The sequence below is a fragment of the Dermacentor andersoni genome, chromosome 3 (assembly GCF_023375885.2).
Source record: "Dermacentor andersoni chromosome 3, qqDerAnde1_hic_scaffold, whole genome shotgun sequence".
NCBI classification, from domain to species: domain Eukaryota; kingdom Metazoa; phylum Arthropoda; class Arachnida; order Ixodida; family Ixodidae; genus Dermacentor; species Dermacentor andersoni.
Genome location: NC_092816.1, coordinates 55,758,922 through 55,783,139, shown reverse-complemented (window position 1 = coordinate 55,783,139; position 24,218 = coordinate 55,758,922). Strand labels below are relative to the sequence as shown.

The following is a 24,218-nucleotide window of genomic DNA, read 5'->3' as shown; positions in this document are numbered from 1 at the left end:
ACTAAAGCGTAAAGCAACCATATGCGTGTTATTCGAGAGTTCTAGCAGTGAAATCTTACCTGCGGTATACCGGTACGGTATTACCGTCCCGTATTACCGTACCACGATGACCGAAAATGATTTAGCTGGATGCATTTCTCGACGAGTGCGGTAACGCGATAATGATGATATCATCATCATAGTTAACATACAGGCCTTGAACAACAACACAGCTACGTGCCGAACGCGAAATAATAATTTTGCTGAGTAATGTTCTGTCAGAGATGCATAAGCGTGTAGCATTGATCAACCTGACCAACCTCGCGCTCATCATGATCGGTGAAATCTAGTACGAGCCAAGCCACCCTCAAGCCAGATCGGTGCGTTGTTGCGTCTCTTGTTACGTTGTATAAATAAATGAGACCTCATAAGCGATCGCAGTAGAGGGCTGTGAAGACCTTGTGTCCTTATAATTCCCCTTATAGGGCAGAACGAACTTGCAAGAACGGCTTTAGCTTCACATGATTCTGTGCTGCAAGATAGCGTACTGTGAACGCAGCCGGTTGTGATCGCGTGTCAGTGCCCTCACTATGTCTGTCGCTTTTATTCAATTTTCATTGTACCTCCCTCTGGTCCATTACCTAGGGTAAGGTAAGAAAATGCATTTTCTGTTTTAGTTTAGTTAGCCTTCGTGTCTTTTTTTCTTTTTCTGCCTCCTGGCCGAGTGGAGCGTTACTGACATCTATGAGAGTGAAGGAAACAGGGAAGCCTTAGCTTAGAGGCTTCCGTTACTGTGATAGCGTCCTCGTTTACCTGCAATGTTCTTTTTTTTTACACATTCTGCTAAATCACATATTTTCCCAGCTAAATCCGCTATTGGGCAATTGACTGGAACTCCTCGACTGTGATATAAGGCAATCGGTGCAGCAGTGACACAACAATAGAACTTCTTATAACCTCCGTAGTTTTTCTGACTACCTTCGCAAACTACTTTCTAACCCTATGCCAGTATTTATGTTTAGGAAAATGTACACATTCGACGATGTGTAGTTCTACACCGCTCAAAATCCTGTAATCCTGATGCCTATTTTTGCAACATGAGAGAAAACGTAACCCTTCATTGCTATATCAAAAATGAAACAAAAGGCAGCCGATTGGTACCGGCAACCATCGGCTAAAACATTTTGTTTCTTAGCATTTGGGCGGGTAGAGTGTTTTTTTTCTTTTTGACCATAGCATTTATGCAGAAGCATGATGGGCATTCACGACGCCACCGGCGCCACCGTAGTTTGCAAAGAGCTTCGTGAGCGCTGTGTTCCAGCCGCTTCGTTCGCATTGAAGCGACATGCAGCACGAAGGCCGAGTAGCTCGCTGCTGCGGGCTCTGTCTCGAAAGCGATCGTGTTACCGAGACGGACGGTTTTTCTCGTAAGCACAGAAACGCTTACACGTTTAAAATCAATCGATAGTGCAGCGCATTCTTGCGTCGACTTTCTGCACGGCCCGTTCTTACGCGCTGTTTGCGAACGTAACGATACGACGCACCACGCTGTGCTCGCGAGATAAATAATCGCATTGGATTACAATGCTACTTTTCGTCGGTATGTATATGTGTACATATATAGATATATAAAAGCAAGGCCGTGTTATTCAATTCAAGTGGGCGGAGCAATCGAGGCACGACGTCGACGTAACGTGAGACGATAATACAAGTAAATTCGAACGGAAACGCTTCACGAATAAACAGACAGGTTCTAATGTCACGAAAGGCTGCTTCGCTTTTGAAGCCTGGGACTACATTATACGAACACCAGAGAAACTGTCGACATATTCAAGCCAGCATGCGGTATTTCATCGAGCCAAAAAACAACCAAGCTTATGCTGCACTAAAGAAAGAAAAATAACGCGAACAATAACACCACGATGCGAATGCTGGGAGAACTTTAGTACCAGGCCGCGTCTTAGAACCTTGCACGGCAGGTATCGAACATTTCCTCTCTCCATCTGTTCTCGGCGCTTGGAGCTGCCATGATGGAAGGGGGGGAAAAATGACACAGTTCTCTGACGCGCGCTCAACCATTCGCGTAGCGCGTCTTATACAACGAAAGCGTTTTACACTCGATCGACAGATGGCGGCACCAGGCTCGGTGAACTCTACCACTCTACGGGGAATCCCGGTAAGCGCGAAGCTACAAACGAGGCGCTTCAACTGCTCTCTGCATTTTATCTTTTTTTTTTCTTCGATCAAAGCGGCTTCCAACGAGACTAGGCCAGGGCTTGCACACAAGAACAAAAATGAGAAACTCTAATTCCGAAACGGGTATGAAAAAATAATGGCAAAAAATAAAGAATGACAGAAATATGTAAAGAAAACAGCGACGTGTATGTATCGATCTACGCTCGCCAGCGCGAGCCCGAGCTCTCTCACTTGCTCTCTCTCTTTCGTTCCTCGCTCTGAAGAGAGAGGCAAGTCACGTGCCCCGGTGCGGAAGCACGATTGGATGGCGCCGGAAGCAGACGAAAAATTTCCCCTCGACTGGCAGACGACGCACCAAATCAAGATGGCCGCCACCGCCACTGCCGCCGCAGGAGCCGCAGACGCAGCTGCTCCGCCAGCAGCGATGATAGTTCGCTCCGGACACAACATGAACTCGCGCTTTCTTCGGCTCGCGTCACCAGCGCGCTGCGCTCTGCCTCGCTAACGTAATAGCAGCACTTTCCAGCGTGCGCTCGCAGAAGAAGTTCGGTTGCGTGTTTGTGCGTGTTTCTAGCATGTCTTAGGCAAAACAGAGATACGCGCCGACGAAGCGATCCGCGGAACCCGAGCAATGGCACGTCGTCGGAACAGGGAGATCCTGTGGTCGCTGATGACCCGGATAAAGTCGCCGCACAGTTTTCAGGTGCGTCGCTTTTCCTCGGGAACCGAAAACGGTTCGGCCGGAGTGAAATCCAAAGCCTCCTCCAAGAAGTCGAGCGAAAAGTCGTCATCATCGTCCAACGCGTCGTCGTCCAAGTCTCCGTCCCGGGCTCGTTTGTGCCTCATAGTGTCGGCGATTGCGCCGGGATTGACGTTCGGTGTCTTCGTCGTCGTGGGCAACGCCGCGGCCGTAGTGTCCGCGGGTGCAGTGGTACCTTCCCTGCTCGTGGCTGCCGTGGCATCATTATTGGCCGGTAAGCTCGGACATCGTTTTTCTTTCGGTTGTTGTTGTTGCTGTCTGTGGCCGTCACACTCGGGAGACAGAACGGCTCTTCCTATTGCAGCAGTGAGTGCAACTGAGTTCAAATTTATAGCTTGGAACAGACCTGCAGACTAGCGTTATTGAAGAAAACAAAAAAAAAGACATCTCGCCCGACACGTCGTACTGGCATGTTATTTTTAGGCAACGCAAATGGTGGAGCGCGTAGGCAAATTGCTTACGAGTACTAATCAGGTGGCTTTCCTTTGTAAACTGTGTCACGCGCTGAACTTTATACGCGACGTGACGCGCTGCGCGTGAGCGGGATATAAACTGCTTTCGTTTTCGAGTGTCCAGGCGTTGCTCGCACCAGCTGTAGTAGAGCTATGCAATCAATCGTCTGACACACTTGAGCCAGAGGTAGGACGAGCCGTAAGCAGAAGACTGAAGAAGCAAAAAAAAAAAGACGTCATCTTACTTTCTTTCTTTCTTTTTATTTTTTTTCCGGACGTAAAGAATATACTTTTTTCTCTTTTGCAATGCCGCGAGACAAGTTTCGATCGAAAACACGGTTTCACCCGCTGTCTCTCGCGATGCGCATCGAAGCAACGTTTGGCACAGTGACGCGACACGAATTGAGCTCTTGTCCGCTTCGTAGTTAGTGCGGTCATTAACCAGCCCTACGATCTAAAAACAGGTGGCGTGAACGCGTCGTCTGCTACTGCGATTCTCTGAAAAAAACAAAAGACAAACATCGTATTTCCATGTTGCGTGCGTACTCCTTTCATTATACTGATGTTTCTTTTTCCCGATTCCATACTAATATGTTACCGTATTTCCCCCCTTACACAATGCCTTCTCGGAGGCCTGTAAATAAATAAATAATAAATAAAAATTACACGCCCGTTTGAGCGAATGCCGGTGTGGATTCAGCAAAAGCAATTCCGCAACGGCCCATGACGCGATGAAAGTCACCCCATGGTGCGACAGAAGATGCGACACTAAGTCCGCGTCATGGCTGGCGTGTGGTCATTAAAAAGCTACTGGGGAAAGTAACAACCGAGTTGCTAGTTGAAGCCGACATCAACTTAGACGCCAATTACACACTGAGGCACCGAATTAAATGTGCAAACGTTCCAAAGGTCAGGCACAGAGAAGAAATGCGTGGAATAGCTTGAGTAATTTACATCTACAGTACTGTAATGACAGGCGCGTGGGCTTGTAGGGGACATTACCCCCACACCTCACGTCTCGTTATTCGTCATCTAATTGCTCGTAAACGTCCTCGAATTAGGAGGTGAAACTTACAAATTTCAGCCCGTGATGTAGTCGCAGGGCCTGCGTTTCCCCTTAGTCGTACAACGCAAGCTGAGAATGTCGTTATGACATGGGCGCGACATCGCTCTTCGTTTTCGTAAAAGGCTATCGAGAGAACAATCCGTACCGCTGACGCGCCAATGCGACGAAAGTTCAGCTCAGCCTTTGTGACAGGTGCTGTCAACGAGCTGCGTTTGTTTACATGAAGTGGTCAAGCTGCCGCGGGAGTGCACAGAGGCGAGTGTTAGCACTTATATTCGTGCGCTAGGCACGTGACAGCGTAGAAATTGAGCCACGTTCATTTTCAACACAGTCGTGTTCATTGTTTCTATGTTATTTTTTTTCCCTTTAGCGTAAGGCATCGCTGGAAAGAGCGTTGTGTGCGGATTACATTCGATGGTTTACATTCAGTGGAGAACGTTCGATAACCTGATGTAAAAAACCTGGTACAAGCTCCGCCCACGGAACCGCAATCCACCTGCGCTGTGTACGTCCGAGCAGAAGTTCGCCTCCGGTCACGGAAACGAACGAACGCGATTGGCTGCCGCATCTGTACAAATTGCCTTTGAGTTGGGACAGCCAGTGTATTGCCATTGCATTCTTAGGTTGCCATCGACTATATGGTGGATACGTGGTTCACCCTTCAATGCCGCTCGCCGGACGAGGTCCAGCAACGACGACTTTTTACGTTGTAGTTTTCAGCCACCATGACACATTTGCGTCACAAGAAAAATTAAAGACGACGGTCAAGATGTGTTAATACTAGACGATGTTCTTTGCCGTGTGACATGAATTTGCTACCCGACCAGACGATATGTCGTCAAACGATCAATTTCATGACTTATAACACATACTGACACATCCTGCTATACACGTGATCTTTCGCCAGATCTCCGACACTTTGTCCTTTCGCCACCCTCGCATCTTTTAAAAGGCCGCGAACCGCCCATCCCAACATTTATGCAACCATAATGTTAAATGCGCTCGGTGCGATTATTGTCCGCTATCTCTTCACTCACTCGTAAAACGAATAGCGTTTCTGGGCTTTTTTCTTCTGCTCCCTGCAACTAAAAGGGCGCCGTGTTGAAACTGTGTCGTCTCTCAATTGCAATCGACAAAGCCTATACCGACCTATGCATTCTTGCGCTTGAAAAGGCCCCGATGCCCAATGCCGAAAGGAAGCTGTGGTTGTAGGTTCGATTCGTGTATACCAAAAGAGCCACGAATCAAAGCTGCGACGACGTTTGAAGCTCGACACCCACATTGGAACTCGTTCGCAAAGAATACTGACTGAGATATGACTAGGGGGGGGGGGGGGGGGGGGGCTTAAAAAGTGAGGAAGCGGAATGGCCGTCATTTTCGCTCGACACGCCGGTGACATCTCGCGACATCTCTGCTTGCGCTGACGCCACCATGGTCGAACACACGAGCTTCGGTCAAGCGATGTCAGTACTCCGCACGAAAGACGCATTTCCAGGACGGACAGGCAGACACAGCTGGCCATCCGTCAGGCACACGTGACGGGCTCCGTGGTTACTGTGCGCGTCTGTTGTAGGGGCTGGCGACATGTCGTCTCGCCCGAGAACGCGAATGCGTCGAACCCGGATAAAGCGAATTATTCTCTATATCGAACACGCGAAAACTTTCTCACCGGTACTCGTGTGTAGTAAGTCATTATAACGAACTGTGCATTGTATATATATATATATATATATATATATATATATATATATATATATATATATATATATATATATATATATATATATATATCGTTCTCGGGGCGCCAGTTTGGGAGTGTCATAATGCCGCTTGCACGCCGTCCTTAGCGACGCTGCAGACCACTGCAAGGCACAGGCAAAAAATTATTGCCTGCTGCGCGTAGTTTCTGTTATCGATAAATTGCTTTCTCGCTTGCTTCTTTTCTCCAACGTAGTTAACAAATCGGAATAAAAACGAACGCATCGCCAAAGTTAGTTTACGTTCGTTATAGAGCAGCTTCGCTTCATCTAATTACCTTGCATATCGAGCTGCTTTTTAGCGCATAAGCCCGTTCGATTATAAATGGGTTCAACTTTACATTATAGAGTTCCCTACAAAATTCCCCTTCTCCCTTCCCCCAGCGTAGGGTAGCCAACCAGACTATTGACTGGTTAACATCCCTGCCTTCCTATATTACTCTCTCTCTCTCTCTCTCATCTCGAAGGAACCCTGACGCCGCGATCGTAAATCTACGATGGGAATGTGTACGTGAGTTTACCTTGATCTTCGGAATAGTGTCTTCATACCTTGATGCGGCGCTGTTTATGGCGCATTATGTTCCCAAATCTGCAAGAAATCGTATTTTTTCTAAACGCACTATAAGACAGTAAGTTTGCACACGCGCATAATCATTCAAAATTGTTGCATTTATGAGGAAATTTTTTCTCGTAAGTGATCACCTCCGACAAAGCAGTTTGAAACAAGAAGGATGAAATTAGCGCAAATTCACGTATACTAGCCATCATTTCGACGCTGGCTGAACCGACGTACTTGCAGTTCCCATTAACACCGACGCCAAAGATTCCAGTAGTGATTCCTGTAGGAAGTTATATATCGTGTACACCATTCTAATTTATTTAGTTGTTTTGTTTCATTTATTTAGACACCTTGTCCGCTGCAAACAAAGAAAAGTCCAAAGAACAGGGAATTTCAAGCAAGAAGATAGTCTTCTGGCTGGTGGAAATTCGTGCCGATGGTGGATATCCCAAATTGTGTTATAGTGACTTGTAAAATATTGAATTTTAGTAAATAACTTAATAAGTTAGTCTTTAATGAACAACAGTGTCGCGGCGTTGCCAATTTTTAGATTGTAAGTAGTTCTAGATTAAACCTCCGCGCACGTATCGGAGACGTGTTAAATGGGTACGAATCGTCCGCGTAAACAGGAATTCGTCGGCTACATTTACAGGACCCCACACAGGAGCGGGTCGGGTAAGCAGTCGAACTGCGACAGTCGGACTCGACCTGGTGGGGGGCGGGAGGGGGGGGGCGGGGGGGGGGCGAGATTATTGCGACAGCCTGCGTTGAGGCCCCCAGAGATAAGACAGCGCGTTCCGTCAATCGCTCCTGGCTGCGATTCACCGACTCGACCAAAAACAATATTAAATAATATTCATGACTTCTATACGTGCCAGAACCGCGATATGATCGTGAGGCGCACGCCGTAGCGGAGTACTCCGGGCTGGTTTTGACCACTTGCGGTTCTTTGCCGTGCACCCAATGAACGGTACACGCTTTTTTTCTTTTTTTTTTTTGCATTTCGCCCCCATCAAAATGCGGTCTCTGCGGCTGTGATTCGAACCGGGAACCTCGGGCTTGTGGCAGCGCGACACCAAAGCCACTTTGCCTCCACGGCGGGTCGACCCGACCCAACCAGTCCCGTTTACATGTTCACTTCAGATGGGTCGGGTGGGTCAACCAACCCCGGGGTGCAATCGGACTGGCTCAGCCCGACTCGACGCTCGCTCAACGTTACCGGTTATAGCGTTTACACGACCCCGACAGGAAAAAAAAATATACATATCTGCCCGACAAGCGAACTAGGCACCGTTTTTGTCGGGTTCCTGTAAATGAGCTTATTTTTAGAGTCACTTTCATTGCGTCGTGACCTTACCCGGAACTAACGTTGAACGTGTCCTTCCTGTCTTCTTGCGCCGCTTTATGGAAGCTCCGCAGAAAAGTCGTGGCTATGACAATTTCAAATTCAGCCCTGCGCTCTGGAATTCGATTTGATCTATGTTTTAGTCGCATCCGAAACGTTGGCAACGTTTTGTCGACGGCCCCTATAACGCAACAATGTTTTTCAGGCGGTTTACGATAAGTTACAAAAGATCGGACACAAATCACACGCAACTATGGCAATGATATCCCGCAAGTCTATACGAAGTTGAAGCTTGACGCAATGAATACAGATTCACCGGTTTGCATGCTGTAATTATTTCAAGCGTTTTCTTTTATTCTTTGGCACTTATTAACACACACACACACACATATATATATATATATATATATATATATATATATATATATATATATATATATATATATATATATATATATATATATGTATTAACGGCTGATATTTCGCCTCTCCAGCTGGACTAATTGAAGAACTAGGCACTACTTGCACAATAAATCAGTCCGTGCACTTAGCTAACGAACAAATGTATAGCTAAGTCCAAGTGAAATGCGAAGTGGGTGCATGTACAGACCGTCCGTGTATTTGATTTCGCGTTCAGCCCACGCCAGCAGCGCACAGTATATGCAACTTGGCCGTTGTATAGAGTCGACGCGTATAATCGAATTAAGCGGGGCCGAACGGAATCGAGTCGTATTGAGCTGATTCGAATCTCAAACTCGGAGCAGCCATGTCTATAGTCTTCGGCGTGAGCAAACAAGTCGAGAGGCACTGACTGCAAGTGCTCGGTATTTTCACTGAAGGACTAGCTCGCCCTCGTTTATTTGCTAGAAACCTAACTTGGAGCGAAGAAGGGCAGTTATCTGACTGATTAAACGTAGTGCTTCCTTCCTTGCTTGCCATTAACTTTACCATCACCGCTAGTTCGCTTTAGCATGATGTGCGCAGCCATTTAGCTGCGTTGCTTTATACATGCGACATCCATTAATAGCGAGAAAACCGGGTCTCCTGTGGGCGTCTGTACTGTCCATTGAGCTGTGGTCAAGTGGTCGTCGTTAGTTTATAGCCTTTATTATCCTTATCATACCATCCTATATCATCGGCAGCAGCAGCCTTTCTTCTTTGTCTCCACTGCTGGGCGAAGCCCTCTCCCAGCGATCTCCAATTACCCCTGTCTTTCGCTAGCTGATTCCAACTTGCGACCGCAAATTTCCCAATTTCATCGCACCACCTAATTTTCTGCCGCCCTCGACTGCGCTTCCCTTCCCTTGGCACCCATTCTTTAACTCTAATGGTCCACCGGTTATCTGCCCCACGCATTATATAGCCTGCCCAGCTCCATTTTTTCCCCTATTAATGTCATCTAGAATATCTGCTATCGCCGTTTCCTCTCTGATCCACAGCGCTCACTTTCTCTCTCTTAGCGTTACGCCTAACAATTTTGGTTGCATCACTCTTTGCGCGGTCCTTAACTTGTTCTCGAGCTTCTTTATTAACCCCCACGTTTCTGCTCCATATGTTAGCACCAGTAGAATGCAATTGGGCACTTTTCTTTTCAACGACAGTGGTAAGCTTCCTGGCAGAATTTGGTAACGCCTAACGTATGCACTCTAACCCACTTTTATTCTTCTGTAAATTTCCTTATCATGGCCAGGGTCATGATCAGGGTCGTGATCATATCATCCTATAAATTATTATGTATGTGATGAGGAAACTATGGCACTATGGTGGGCGAAAAAAGAACTGACTGAATCGCTTGACGGGAACAAGACAACGTTGCTGAGCGTGTTCGTGGGAGCACAGGGTTGCCATTTCACGGAAAGAATGGTGCTGCAGTTAGCAGTTTCTTCATATATTACATGCTGTGTATCCAATCAACTTATCATATAACCTCACCGTAAGTTGACAATAAAGATTTACCTATGTACCACCGCCCCTGGGAGTCGAACTCACGTATCTGCATCAATTTACAGTTGAACGGCTACTGCACACGAGTGACTATCTGAGTAACCGTCGCTAATTTTTTTCGTAAGCTATAGTTGCTTTCTACGAGTTGTTTCTGGTTCTTCACCAGGAACTGCTTTCTGGTAGAGCGCTTGTTCGTGCACTCAGATTTCGGAGCGCATAATTGAACTCCAGGTGGCAGATAAAGGCCCAACTGCAGGGAATGTTCTTGGATTGAGTAAAGAACTTCGTTTCAAATAGCGTAGATATTGAGGCGCCCCCATAGAAAATTTCACGCTTGAAATAAATATACCAGTACAGACATTATGAAAGCTCGCAAAACATTTATTACAACAAAAAAAAGACGTAGAAAAATATGCTGCAAACAGAGAGAAAGTGAGTACATGCACACTGTCACTGCCGTCCACAGCACAGGAAAACAGTTAACACACTTGTCAGTGCTAGAGTCGCTCGTGTAGGTTTGTTTTTCGCAAGAACTGCAACAATGCATTCGTGACCCTCTGATGCGACGGCTTGTGAGGCATTCTAAACATATTCGTTCTGATGTCTTCGTCGGTACGAGCTACAGGGCAGCCACGGGGGTTTGTCTCATGTACACGGCGTCGAGGACAGTCGCACAAGACGCGTTGAAATGTCTCCTCGAGACCACATGTCATCGCAGGCAGCGTTGTAAGCCATTCTAATAAAGAATGCAACATATTTTGCAAAGACAACTCCTATAACCATGCACAGCCGACAAAGCCGGGTAACATCGCGTCGGCGGAGTCCTGGTGGGATGCAAAGGCAGAGCGAAGAGTCGAAGTGGTGCAGTTGGTCGTTTTCAAAACTTCGTTTGTGCCACTTGGATGGCGTGACGTCTCGTATACCAGCACGTGAAGTATTATTATAGCTGCATCTTAGCGTGACATGGGTGTCAATTCTTGTGTCCTGTATTGAAGACCTTGTCCGAGCGGCGTTATCGGCGTGCTCGTTACCCACAATGCCATAATGCCCTTTCTCGGTTAAGGTATGCAGGAGCTCTCTGATCTCAAACACCAGTTGTTCGTATGGTCCGTGCTACAAGGCTGATTCTAAAGTCTGCGGCTCCGCTTTTCGAGTCGCTTACTACCGGCCATCTTTTAAGGACGGTCTTTTCGATGAAGTTCAGCGTAGACCCTATAGTGTGGACCGTAGACCTAAGGATGGTAGTCAGGTGGGCAGCTCAGGCGTAGCCCAACTTTCTTCAGGTACTTGCGCCTTGGTGAGCGCAGTCCAGGACAACCCCGCAGGACGTGCAGTGTGCGTGTGAGAGCAGCTGGGCGAAGGACGGCAAGGACAAGACGCGCCAAAGGTTGGTTGGGCGGTCAGGGGCGCATAGGCGGGTGGCAGCTGACGTCAATGCAGTACCCGTGCGAATCTTAATGCGGCGGGAGTGACCGACCGGGCTTGCGTGACTTTAGTCGTTTATTGCTACATGTAACGCCTATCGCCGTTGCTGCAACGCGCGCGAGTGTGGAAACCGCAATTTGCCTGTCGCACCCCCTTGTCTTCTCAGCAGAGCGCCGTTAGCGCGGAGTGGAATACACACTAAAAGCCTCTCGTCGCGTGATCACGTGTTGGACCGACTTCTTCTTGCTTCAATTTTATCTCGTGACGCTCCCTCCCTCCTAGTTTCTTTCTTTCTTTCTTTCTTTCTTTCTTTCTTTCTTTCTTTCTTTCTTTTCCTTTTGCCGCTAACTACCAAATGCTGGCATCACCTGCTAAGCCGCAATTTGAAGGCTGTTAATAAAATAATTAAACAGTTACCCGCACGGCAGCCTCGGCAAGATCGTCTCGGTAGTATATATTGTAACGTAGATTCAAGAAGGAGTCTTCCAAAATAGACGCTAATTTATGCTAATTTATTACACATTTAAGCAAGAGTGAAATTCCTTTGCAGTTGACCTTTAGTCTGAAACGCTCCTCTGTGGCGTCTTTTGTAGCATCTACGTTCTTGTGAAACGACGTCTTACAAATGGGCTTTCGCCTACTGCGTCGGACATCGTAATGGCCAACAGCGCCACCTGTGACTTCTGAGGTGCGAGAAGCACGGTCGAGCATCCTTCTTTGCCGTTTTCCTTGCTCTCAACCATAGCTGCGACGATCCCGCCGCAGCTAGAGGCTGCAACGAGGAGCTATGATCAAGAGCCACAACTCAAGGCCGTCCAGCAGGTCTCGGCAGCTGTAGAGAGGCAGCGACCGCGCGAAACCGAGGAGAAGGGGGGCAGCACCCCGAGGAAGGGGGCGGCGGCCCTCTCGGACCCGCGGAAGTAGCGAGGAACCAAGACCTCGAGGAGCACAACGCACGAGACTGACGTAGTGGCCGCGTCGCGGTAAAAGCTTGTCCTCCCTGCGTGGAGGGAACCTAACCGATTCTGCAGGCATTTTCAATAAAGTTGTTCTCTCTCTCTCTCTCAACCATGGAGTGCTCACTACCGTGCTCGCGACCGCGTTATTTGGTTTCGATGCCTCGTGGAGCCTGCTTCAAAGCATGACGTCACGAAAATGCAGCGGCGCTATCGGCACATTCTCAAAAGTAAGATTGAGAGACGTAGTCGGGAGGTTTAGGAAGTTTTTTTTTTTTTTTCTGCCAACATGTATATTGTTTGCACAGTCGTCACAACAGCAGTCGGTCAAGGCACTTCATGCGATCTATGAATCGGTGACAAATTAAGATTGTAGTGGCAGTAAGCACACTTCTGTCGAGCTCTAAAGAAGAACTTGTAGAGATGCGCCACTCAATAGCGTTCGCTCGTTTCGGTGACGTCGTGACGGAGGCGAACTTATTTTAATACCGGAGTCCCCCGAGGAACCATATATTGTACCTCTGTATTGACACTTGGGGTACGTCCGCGTACTTCTCTGTGGAATGTGATATCTCGTCTAGTAGCATGTCAGGCGCACTCCAGAATATCATTAAAGATTGTATCTCTCTCTCTCTCTATGTAATACTTAGTATGTCCTTACGATACAGAAGTTGACAGGAAGATATAGGCTTCAAGTGATGAATGATAGTAGAACAAGGACCGTCGCTGGAGTCAACGTTATGACAAAGGAACTTGTCATCGTCAGGGCGATGAAGAACGAGTCCCCTTGTTGAAACGTAGGCTCCAATGACGTTCCTTTTTCCACAACTAATCATAACTTAGTATATCCTTGCGTGTTTTGTTTACTTATATTGTATTACTTGATTAATTTGATCGACTGACCTGCGGGCTTAATTGCACAAAGTGTTGTTGCTTTTTTTCTCTCTATGTATATTGGCTGTCAAAGCAAGTTTACGAAATGCGCTTTATTGTCGAAACACTTTCTTATTTCATGACACGTTGTCATCCTTTGATCATTGAATAATTTATGGCTTATAGATAAACCACGCGACACGATATATTGCCGACACTTCTCGTTTCATTCAGATAAATCACTCAGATGTTCCGGAGCGCAGAAGCGCAGGCTGGGCAGCTGCAGTGCCGTTCTGTGGACGAAGCTCGTACTGGAATTCTCAGGTTGTGAAACTGAGCGTAAAGACAAGTTCGTGGCGCGTGGCGAAGGCGCGTATCGTTTACACTGTTCCATTAGTGGGCAAGAGTGAGTACGTAGGGCAACTTGGTCGATGCCTAAACGAACGGCTTCGATAACATATATGTAGGTGCACATAATGCCGAAAGGATATTGTTAGTGGCCGTCTTGGCACGACATTGTCGCGATTGTGGTTGCCAGTCCCTTTTCGATCGAGCACGTGTAATCGCGAAAGCAAAAAGACAAAAGACTCGCCAGAGAAGTGATCGTCACAGGTATGTCAGTGCGTATTCCTATCGCGCCGTAACTGAAGCGTGCGGCGGGTTGCTCCCGCAGATTGCACCACTTTCTATGTTCTTTCTTTCTTTGTTTCCCCCCTGGTGTAAAGCGTATATTGATACTTGCTCTCGGGAAAACAACGTTTCAGTTAGTTCAGCGCTGTGTCATTTCTAATACGTCCTTGTCTCGTGCGCTGGAAAACATTGGCGACCGAGTGGAGCTGCTTGTGCTCTCCAGCTTGCGTTCTTTTATCCCCATCCTCCGCCCACCTTTCTCCCTTTCCCCTTGCCTTACTCCCTATGTAGGGTAGCTAACCAGGTGCTCTCTCCTACTTAACCAACATACCTGTGCTTTCCAGTTCCTGTTATCTCGTTTCAATAAAATCATGTCACGCACTCAGTATTTCGACTTTTACTGTCTTAGTACAATGTATTAACTGACATCGCCGGGAGAAAAAAAATACTCTTGAGTCATTAATTGTAGCCGCATGAAAGCGGTTTCCTACTTCCCTGGTCGAACCACTGCAGATCTAAACACGTTTAAAAACGCTGCCTACTCCACCGTCTTTCTGTTCTTGTTGTTTCTTCTCGTTTATTTTTTCGTTCTGTCGCCCGTTCCGCAGTTTGCCATACGCCTACTCCCACAGAACACGTCAGAGGCCGAATTCACAAAGCTTTCCGTTCGTAAGTATACGACTTGTCATTCGCTGGCTGGCTTTCGTTAGAGATCTATTCGCTTCCACTATTGGCTAGTACTTGTTCCTACCGCCTAACCTAACGTAAAGACCGCGTCGTGAATGCGGGCCCCGACTGTCTTCTTTCCTTCTATTTGCTGCGATATCTATACCGCCGAGCCAGTTGTGTTACGTGCTTACAGATGCAAACAGACGCTCTTTCTCTCTCTCGCTCTTTCCCTTTCGTTCAACATTCTACAACGCCGCCATTACGACGTCATTCGTCTCCTTTCTGGGAGACCTTTAAGAAAGAAAGAAAGAAAGAAAGAAAGAAAGAAAATTGCGTCTAGAACTTGGCTTCATGTCGCTATTCGTGAATTCCTGGGCGTTACTCGACGCGCGCTATAAAATTGTCGTGGTGCACTTCGGGCGGAGCGACAGCGTCGTCGATTTATATTATGTACCGCGATCGTCATTTCACGCGAGTCCCACTATACTGACACCATACAGGGTTCATATATATATATACTGTACTAAAGCGAATTTTTGATAGCAAAAACACATTGAGATGGGGCTTAGAGGAGAAATCGCTCTTCCGCGCGCTTTTTTCCGAAAATGCCAAACTATCGTGGCCGCTACAGCCTTCAGAAATTGCAAATAACAGAACAAAGGACAGAGGCATGTATATACGAGCCAATGACGGGAAAGAAAAAATAAGCTATAAGCAACGCGAAGGGGAGCAGCGTTGGTACGCGGAACACGTCTAGCTCGTAACGGGTCCCTTCCCAAAGGCGAGCATTCCAGAAAAAAAGAGAAAGCCTGAGATGATGGTTTCTGTGTGTGTAGGGAGGACGAGGTGGGAGGGAGGGAGGGGGGGGGGGGTCGCAACCGCGCGTCCGCGTGCGGACTACAAAACCATACGTACAACCTCCCGCGCGGGCTGCTCGGGGAGCGGCAGCTGCGCGCACTAGTGTAGTGAGCTTTTGCACTCAGGTCACACCGAGTGCTTATTTCGTTTCGCCCCGCCTGTTCCGTCCATCGACTGTCGTTGTCGTGCACCCCCTTTTGTTTTCGATGACGAGAGTAACGGGGAGGCGCTGCCTTCGGTGATCGAGCGACCTCCGGCCCTTTCTTTATTCGCACGGTCGCCTCCTGTCCTGCTTGCGTGCGCGTATGTGTGTGTTTGTCTTTGCGAGGTCCGCGGCGTAATTTTCGCCGCCGTTTCCGAACAGAGCGGAACGCTGCCGTCGCGGCTTCGGAATTATAGCGCGGACGAGAGAGGCAGCACCGACTCTCTCTCTCTCTCTGTGGATGAGGAGAGACCTTTCCAACGAGAGCTCCGTGGACTTCGACTGTAATGTCCTCTGGCGCCACTGATTGTTGTAATCCCGTGCGAGAGCCTCGCAGAGACCGATCGACTCGCTCGATTGCGAAGCCTTAGAAAAAAAAAAGGCAACCTCGTTTCCCACTTCCCCATTCTGGATGTTCTTATAGGCGTTAAACGGAGCAGACGCCACGCTTATACCCGAAGGGTGCAGACATCCTCTTTTCCCGCGACCCCACGTTGTAACACCACTGCATACAAAACCTTCGTGGAAGCTTCCCCGACCCGGTAGGGCCAGTAGAAGAGTCGTGCAGTGTAGCATAGATGGCGGGTCGACTTGAACATCGCTAGGAAGCATTGCACCCGTCATTGACTGTTGCGCAGTCGTGTAGGCGGGAATAGCGCCGCCGCTGTGTCACGTTGGGGGCGACTGAGTTTCTCGGCGTTTATTGCGATAGCAATTATATGGACACTCCAGGCGCATTGTTGCCGTCGCCGTGATGTTCCGTATAACATCGCAGCGCGATAACACTGTCGCCGCGCGCAGTATTCTCTAGAGAGAGAGAGAGATTGAGAAAAAGAATATTATGGGCTAGTAAAAGGGTGCGATGATGACCTGACGATCGCGACTCAATCTCACGCAAGCAAGGGAGGAAAGTGGGGAGGAAGTGCGCCGTCTTCCGTCGCGCGCAAGAGGGCGTACGGGGGGCGTTGTACTTCGGCAGCAACGCGCGATTGCGCGGGGCCTTTATCTTGAAAGCGATCTTTTTTGAGGGGCAGAGTCTAGATGGGCCGACGGCTCGTAGCTTTGCGTGTGCTGTGTTCTCGCCGCTGAGTTTGCGTTGAAATGATAGACAGCACGCTCGCTGCTGCTGCCGCGCTTCCTCACGCCAACGTTTTGACAGCGAGTGTCCGCAGTCATCGAGTGTGATGTGTGCACGCTTGCCTGTGCGCACTGACGCCATGCTTGTTAATTTAGTTAGTAAGCGAATGTTTACAAGCTTATGCGACCGATAAAACTGCTATCCTTACTTCGTATGGATGTCTTGCTTCGCCTCCCGGGCGAAACTGCTACTTTTTTCGTTTCTTGCCGAGCTATAGCACGTGTGACACAGATAGTGGGAGATCTCCGACTGTCCGCAGAAAGCCGGGGTCAAAGCTAGCGTAACGTGATGACGCGGCACTTCTTTCATCGTATTGTCTACATCGTCGGCGGCCGCGATTATGCGTAAGCGCATGCATATACGCTGCTATATTGAACTAACCAGCGCTTTCGGTTTCGTAAAGACCGGAGCCCATCTCCGCGTTCGGAAGTTAAACGTGAATTACGATACACGTTCGTTCGTGACCACTGTCGCCGGCACGCTCGCAATTCACTTAGCTTGTTTCAGCAACATTGTTAATCTTTCCCGAAACTCTTCTCTCGCAACTTCATTTCTGTTTGGACAGTCTTCTTCAGTTCCGTCTTTCTGTTTTGAAAGTATATATTCTTGTTTTTTTTATTTCTCGGCTCATCGGTGCGCACGTGAGAGGAGTCTCCGATCTGTAAACATTGGCGGCCAAATTTCCCCGGGGGGTCCACGAAAGAAAACAAACAAAGGAGAGCATCGACTCGTATTGGAAGCTCAGTCTCAGGAGATGTGGCAGCCACATACATGCCGTGGCCCATTCTGACGTAGCTTTAGCAACGTCGAATCGTCTCCCCCCCCCCCCCCATTTATCTTATACCTGATTGTGCTTATGTTTCCCTTTTCACACCATTAATGCTTTCGTGCTCTCTCTAGGCTATATATATATATATATATATATATATATATATATATATATATATATATATATATATATATATATATATATATACATATATATATATATATATATATATATATATATACCTTAACACTGATCTAATCAGCGCTTCGTGCCGACTGAGCAGAAGCACATCTATTTCGCCAAGAGCAGCATTTCCGGGGAATACGGCTCGTCGCGTATTAGCACATCGGGTAGTCTAATAAAAACGAAGCAGCGCAGACGCGAGCGAAACGAGGCTAACGCTCCCCGCAGTTAACGTGGTGGAACTCGGCGTTATCTTTACGCCCTCTCCCCACGCAGTGGTCGCGAAAAGGCACGTGAACCTCTTCCGTGAAGGACACACGCAAATAGAACCACACGCAAACAAGTACGTGCACGCGCGCATACATACATACATACATACATACATACATACATACATACATACATACATACATACATACATACATACATACATACATACATACATACATACATACATACATACATACATACATACATACATACATACATACATACATACATACATACATACATACATACATACATACATACATACATACGCCGACGATATGGGGAATAACTGTTGGCATCCCATTTTCTATCTTGCGGCTTATGGCGATCACACTCATGGTCTTGGATTGTAGCGCGAAGGGACACAGACTGGAAGCAGACAGGGCAGGACTTCCAGTCTGCGTCCGTGTCCCTTCGCGCTACAGTCCAAGACCATGTTACCGTACCAACTCGCCCAACTTTCTATCCTTTTGGATCACACTCAGCCTAGGAAAGCGGCAATAAAAAAAAAATAATGACAACAATTAAAAGGAAGAACGGGCAGGGCTGGTGCACAGGCTGCGGAAGTTGGAAGAGAGCGCATGATAACGGCCATTAGCCACGTATACGGGAGTCACGCCACGTCACAGAGTTGTGGCATTGTATATACTGTCGTGTAGGTTGCGTCCCTGGAGTCGAAACTCGCGCAAGAAGAAAGAGAAAGAAGAACAATTAATTCGTCCTGCTGTCTCGGAACGTTAGCCTGCGGCACGTATAGTGAGGTTCCAGAAAAAAAAAAATGCAGATACGTCCAACTTGCAGGGAAAGGGGGCAAAGAGTCGCCTGCAGGGTAATTTCGCGCGCTCGCGTTTATTCATGAGGGTGCGCAACGGACTGAAGAGGGAAGAGTCACCAACTTGCTCGCATTTGCACCTCGCTGGCGTTTATTCGACACTACAAACGAGAATGTCCGTGCATCGCAAGTGCTCTCCGAAAACAGAGCGACCGGTTGCGCTGGTAAGAAAGGGTCTTACGGACGACAAAAAAAAAAAAATGTTGGGCACAAGCGCAAATGCTGCTTAATATACACGGACAATGCATACATTCACTATGCATGGTAACTACGCAAGAACGCGTTACAGTCGCGAGCAAGAGCCTGGAGACGAATTACATATGCCGCGATTTTTTTTTTTAGTCGTAGTCTGGGTGTGCGGGCTAAAATCAAGTGATGTAGCACACACGTGCATGTTCGACCAATGTAACGCATGGACAAAGCTTTGAATGTAGAGGGAAATTCAGTGAGTGGCGCTACAGTTATGTAGACTACGCTCACGGCAGTACTAAGTAGGTCATCATTATCGTGAGCTTCAAGCATGATAAGCCAGAAAAGGTTAAAAAAACGAGAAAGAAAAAGGGGCGACTTGTGGCGACGCCACGTCGCAATTCCCGCAACATGCAGTTACCTGCGGGACGGGATGGTATCTAGGCGCAGGGTTAACGCGAGTAGCTGCGCTGAAAAATGGCATCACACACACACACACACACACACACACACACACACACACACACACACACACACACACACACACACACACACACACACACACACACACACACACACACACACACACACACACACACACACACACACACACACTCACACTCACACACACACACACACATGTATGTACGTGTATACGTGTACGTATACACGTATACTACACGTACGTGTACGTATATATGTATGTACGTGTACGTGTATGTATACACGTGTATGTATGTACGCACGCACGCGCGCGAAGACGCGCAAAGACTATAAACCTCGAATCTTACGGAAACGTTTCGTGCTTGAAAACGGCCGAAATATGCGAGCAACGAAATCCGTGACGTAGGTGTTAGGTACATGAGAGAAGCTATTTGGTCGAGTTGGTAGATAATCGATGAACAGGATGGAAATAAACAGCGAACGTTTTACGACAGACTGGTAGGCCAACGAGACACACACTCACACATGCGCTGAACTCGCAACTAAATTTTGATTGAAAACGTAACGACATATACATGCTAATACTGGTACAGCCAATGCAGAAAGGAAGAAACAAGCCGAGCCGGCTTGTAGAGCGCAGCGCTCTGTTTTTTCATCTGGCCGGCTCGGCTTCTTTCTTCTTTTCTATGTTGCGCTGTGCCAGTTTTAGCATGCAATACAAACTCGGCCTATCCTCAACCCTAGTGTAATATACATGGATTTTAGGTGAGCTGCAGCGCTAGTAAGGGCGCGAAGTTCGAAGCAGAAAGTTGTTTGATCCGTCAATTCCTGAGGTTTAATTAACGTTCCGAAACGACGCTTGGCCTGTGATAGGTGCTGTAGCGGGGAGGGCTCTGGGTTATTTGGACTACCAGGGGATTCGCTAACGCGTATACTCATGCTGGGTACGCGAGCGCTTTTGCATCTCGCCCCCAACTGACGTTCGACCGCCGCGGCTGGGAGTCGTACCCGCGACCACGAGCTCGCGAGCAGAGCGTCTCGCGAGCAGAGCGTCTCGCGCAGTCACCGAACCATCGCGGCAGGTGAGAAAAACTGCGCGAAACTACAGCGCGAGTGTGCTCCCCGTTACACTTGATGACACCGATTGTCTCGCGCAGGAGAGAAATGTCGTAAGAGGTGTTCTGCGTAAAAAGAAAAAAAGAGACTGAGAGAGGCTGTGCGTGACGTCAGCGGTTAACAGCTTGCCAGTCGCTGATGAGCTAACTTAACTCAACGTCGACGCCCTTCGCATGCACCTGCGCCGAAGGGCCCTGTAAAAGTCGCGGTTAGCGGGAGTATACACGTGGCGTAACTTTTTTAAAAGTCAAAAGACTTGTCTCGCTCTCCTCTTGCCTGTTTTCTGTTCTTATTCTACACGATCAGCGAGACACCCCGTCACGCCTGCTGGATGCGTACTGACGTTGTCGGGGGATTGTTTTAGGCTTGTAGCGCAGCTCAGGAAGAGCAAAAAAGGAAGGAGGTAGGGGGTAATCAAAGGGAACGGAAAACAGAGTGAGTGCTACAAGCCTAAAACAGTCATGACATACCAACTCGCCCAAACTGCCACACTGTTGTCGAGGGAGCCTTCTCTTTACGAATCGGGCACGTGAACCGGCCGAGTCCGTACGCTTCGCCGCAGCCTGTATATCAGAAAATGAGCTTTCGTGTGTACGGCCGTGGTATTCGAGACAACGCCGTAAGGTTGACAGCAGCCTCGGATATATAAAGTTAGAGAGCAAGACTCAAGTCTTGTCCAGAGTATACAACAAGAGCTTCGAGGCACGGTTCATTTGGAAGTGAAGATGCTCGCTTAAAACCGCGCGACAACTAATCGTCGCTGTCCGTGGATCGAGCGCAGAATCGAAAGGCCACAGATGCATAGGCGTACGCCATCAGCACTTGTATCATAAGCGCCGATCGGTGCGACCGCGTGCACGGAACACTCGTTTGCGGCAGACCAAAACAATGTGTTATCTTTTTTTTTTTTTTATGTCTGCCATCATTATTTATGTGATCCAGAATTTCGAGTAGCATTTAAGTTGTTCGATACGGCGTCAGAAGGAACTCTTCCTGTGGCACTCCAACGTGGTTTTGCGGTATAGGTTCCAGCAGTGCAATTATAGCGCTTCTTCGCTACCTGAAGGCAATAGACTTGAGTGGTGCCCGGCTATAGACATCCTGCACCTAACTTAGTGCATGCGAAAGGGCAATATAGACTCCTCTTTTCTCTTTCACTCGCCCATTCCCCTCCCCACGTGTAGGGTAGCATACTGGACTCAGTCTGGTTAACCTCCCTGCCTTTCCTTCCTCCCTTCTTTCCCTCTCTCTTACACTATAAGCATAAATGAATTGTCGGAAGTATTACACTCGTTCTATATTCATTGCATGTTCAACTCCATCTACAGGTGCCCTTCTGATCCCCAGCAGAAGGGCAGCTTAGCACTCGGTGTGGGCACGCACAAGTAGGGTGAACGTACTCGATCGCACAGCAAGAAAACTCCCTGTCTCTCCTGGAGTGTCTTACACTCTGCGGACAGAGAGATTTGCTGAAATCATTTAGCGGGAGACGCTGCTTCGTTCTGTATTCAACTCCATCACTACGAGTTGTTCCACTCCCCTGTGAAATACGTGCACTCAGTTTGGCCATGAGCAGGTTTCCCAAACTCGCACATCTCAGAGCAGAAAAACTCCCAAAAATGTGGTTAAAGGCTAGGCTGCTAGTCCGTAGAAAGAAGTGCTAACTTCTCAGAACTCTCTTCGTTCATAGACAGTATGGGGCCCGTTGCTTTAAGTGAGATCTGAGGCCCTGGAGCTAACGAACCTCTTTCCCACACATTTTCTTCCCAGCCTCGCCGTGCCTCAGTTGCACTATAGGCATGTTCTGACGAATGGTAGCGAACTGCCTTACGTCTCTCTTTTTTTTTTTCATGTGCTCATTCTTCCCATTCCCATTCCGGAATTACCCTAGCCCCTTCGGCACGGGCCACAGCCCCTATATTGTCGATAGATAGTTCTAGCCTGTTTCTATTTTTTTATTAGCTGTGTGCATTCTCTCTCGTAACTGTCACTCCATCGGCTAGCGTTTACATCTTTATTAAAAATTTTAGTTCCTATTGCTACATGTTAGACCTAGGGCAAAACTCTGCGAATATTTTTACAAAATATTATCACTTGTGCGATGTTCTGTTCCGGCACTGTACAAACATTTATCTGAAAACGATAGATTATCTACGAGCGATCACTATAGCCTGTCTATACAAGCTATATTCTGATTGTTATGTTTTGTTTTTTGGTTTCATATTCTTTGTGTAACTCAAGTGCACCAGTATTAAGGAAGCGGTTCTTGGACGCTTTCAGAAAATAAATATGTTAAATGAAATGCGAATGAGAATTAAATAGGTTATGGCGCCGTAAGTCTGTAGATTTACTATAAACAATTAATAGCCTTAGGGCCTCAAACTTTGAAACAGCCATCGTCAGCTGCCCGTCCATGCTTTATGTATATAAAGACGGAATAACCATACTGGGTGGCTATGCAGTTTATGCCGCCAGTATATATATATATATATATATATATATATATATATATATATATATATATATATATATACATATATATATATATATATATATATATATATATATATATATATATATATTCTCACTCTAGTTTTGCAGGCTTTGTTCTTTAGAACCAACACTGTAATTAATTTCAATCCGACGCGGGCTGCGGAAAGCCGCCTTGCTTCAAATCACCATCTTTCTTTAGAGCCCGCCTATGACGTCAAGTCCCATTCGAAAGCAACCTTCCTCTACAGATGTCACCTTAACGCCGTCATCGACCCCACCGAATATCTCGGTCACGCGTCGTTTGCGTTCGGCTTCCCTGTATCCGTGTACACTATTCCTTCTAAGTTTTGCCATTTTTATGTCTTCTTTTTCTTTCGTTTACTTCACAAGGAAAGAAGAAATCATTTCTTTTTTTCATTTTATCTTCGCTCCTAATACTTCTAACGCACACCGAATTGCGCACATGAGGCAAGGATGTACACATTTACGCCTCTCTCCTTCTATCCATATATTTGCATGTATCTTTATCTTTTTCCTTACCTGTACCTATATCGCCTCTCATGTGCTCCCTGATTTCGTTCTCTCGTTTTTTTATTTTCCTTCAGTCATCCAACGAATCCGCCGTGTAGAAAAATATTACGCTCGGCCGACGTATACCTTGACTGCCCAGCGTAGCCTTCTCTTTGCCTCGCGTTTTGCATGGCCACGCAGCAAATGAACAGGAGCTCCAAAGGTCATAGGGCAGCGACACTTCGCCACCCCATCGAACGCGAACTCTGAGAGGAAAGGGCGGGGGGGGGGGGGGGGAGTCTATCTTTTCCCTTCAGAATCAGCACCGCCATCTCCGTCCTCTTCGAAGCCGGCGAGGAGACGCCCGGGTCGTCTCTGTCTCTCTCCTCCCTTTTAACCGAGAGAGAGAAAGGACGCAAAATCAATGAAAACGGAAGAAAAACAAAGCCCTCCTCCCCTCCCCCCTTTCCGTTTCTCCGCCCATTAATCTCTCGGTTCGTTTCCTTCCTGTGCGGAAGCCGCCGTCACGTGTTCGAGTGTTGCAGCGACTGGCGACGCCAAGAACCGCTATACGTGCTACATGTTCCGTTGGCTTAGCGGCCA

At 47.6% G+C, this 24,218-nt stretch overlaps 1 protein-coding gene across 1 annotated transcript in view; it reads left to right on the top strand.

Moving 5' to 3' along the window:
* The first annotated feature begins 201 nt into the window (after positions 1-201).
* LOC126520798 (cationic amino acid transporter 2-like) overlaps positions 202-24,218 on the top strand; it is a 97,834-nt gene continuing 73,817 nt past the window's right edge. The window contains exon 1 of the mRNA XM_050169587.2: positions 202-3,149. Coding sequence (XP_050025544.1) covers positions 2,807-3,149 — 343 coding nt within the window. The 5' untranslated portion in view covers positions 202-2,806. The remainder of the gene's footprint in view (positions 3,150-24,218) is intronic.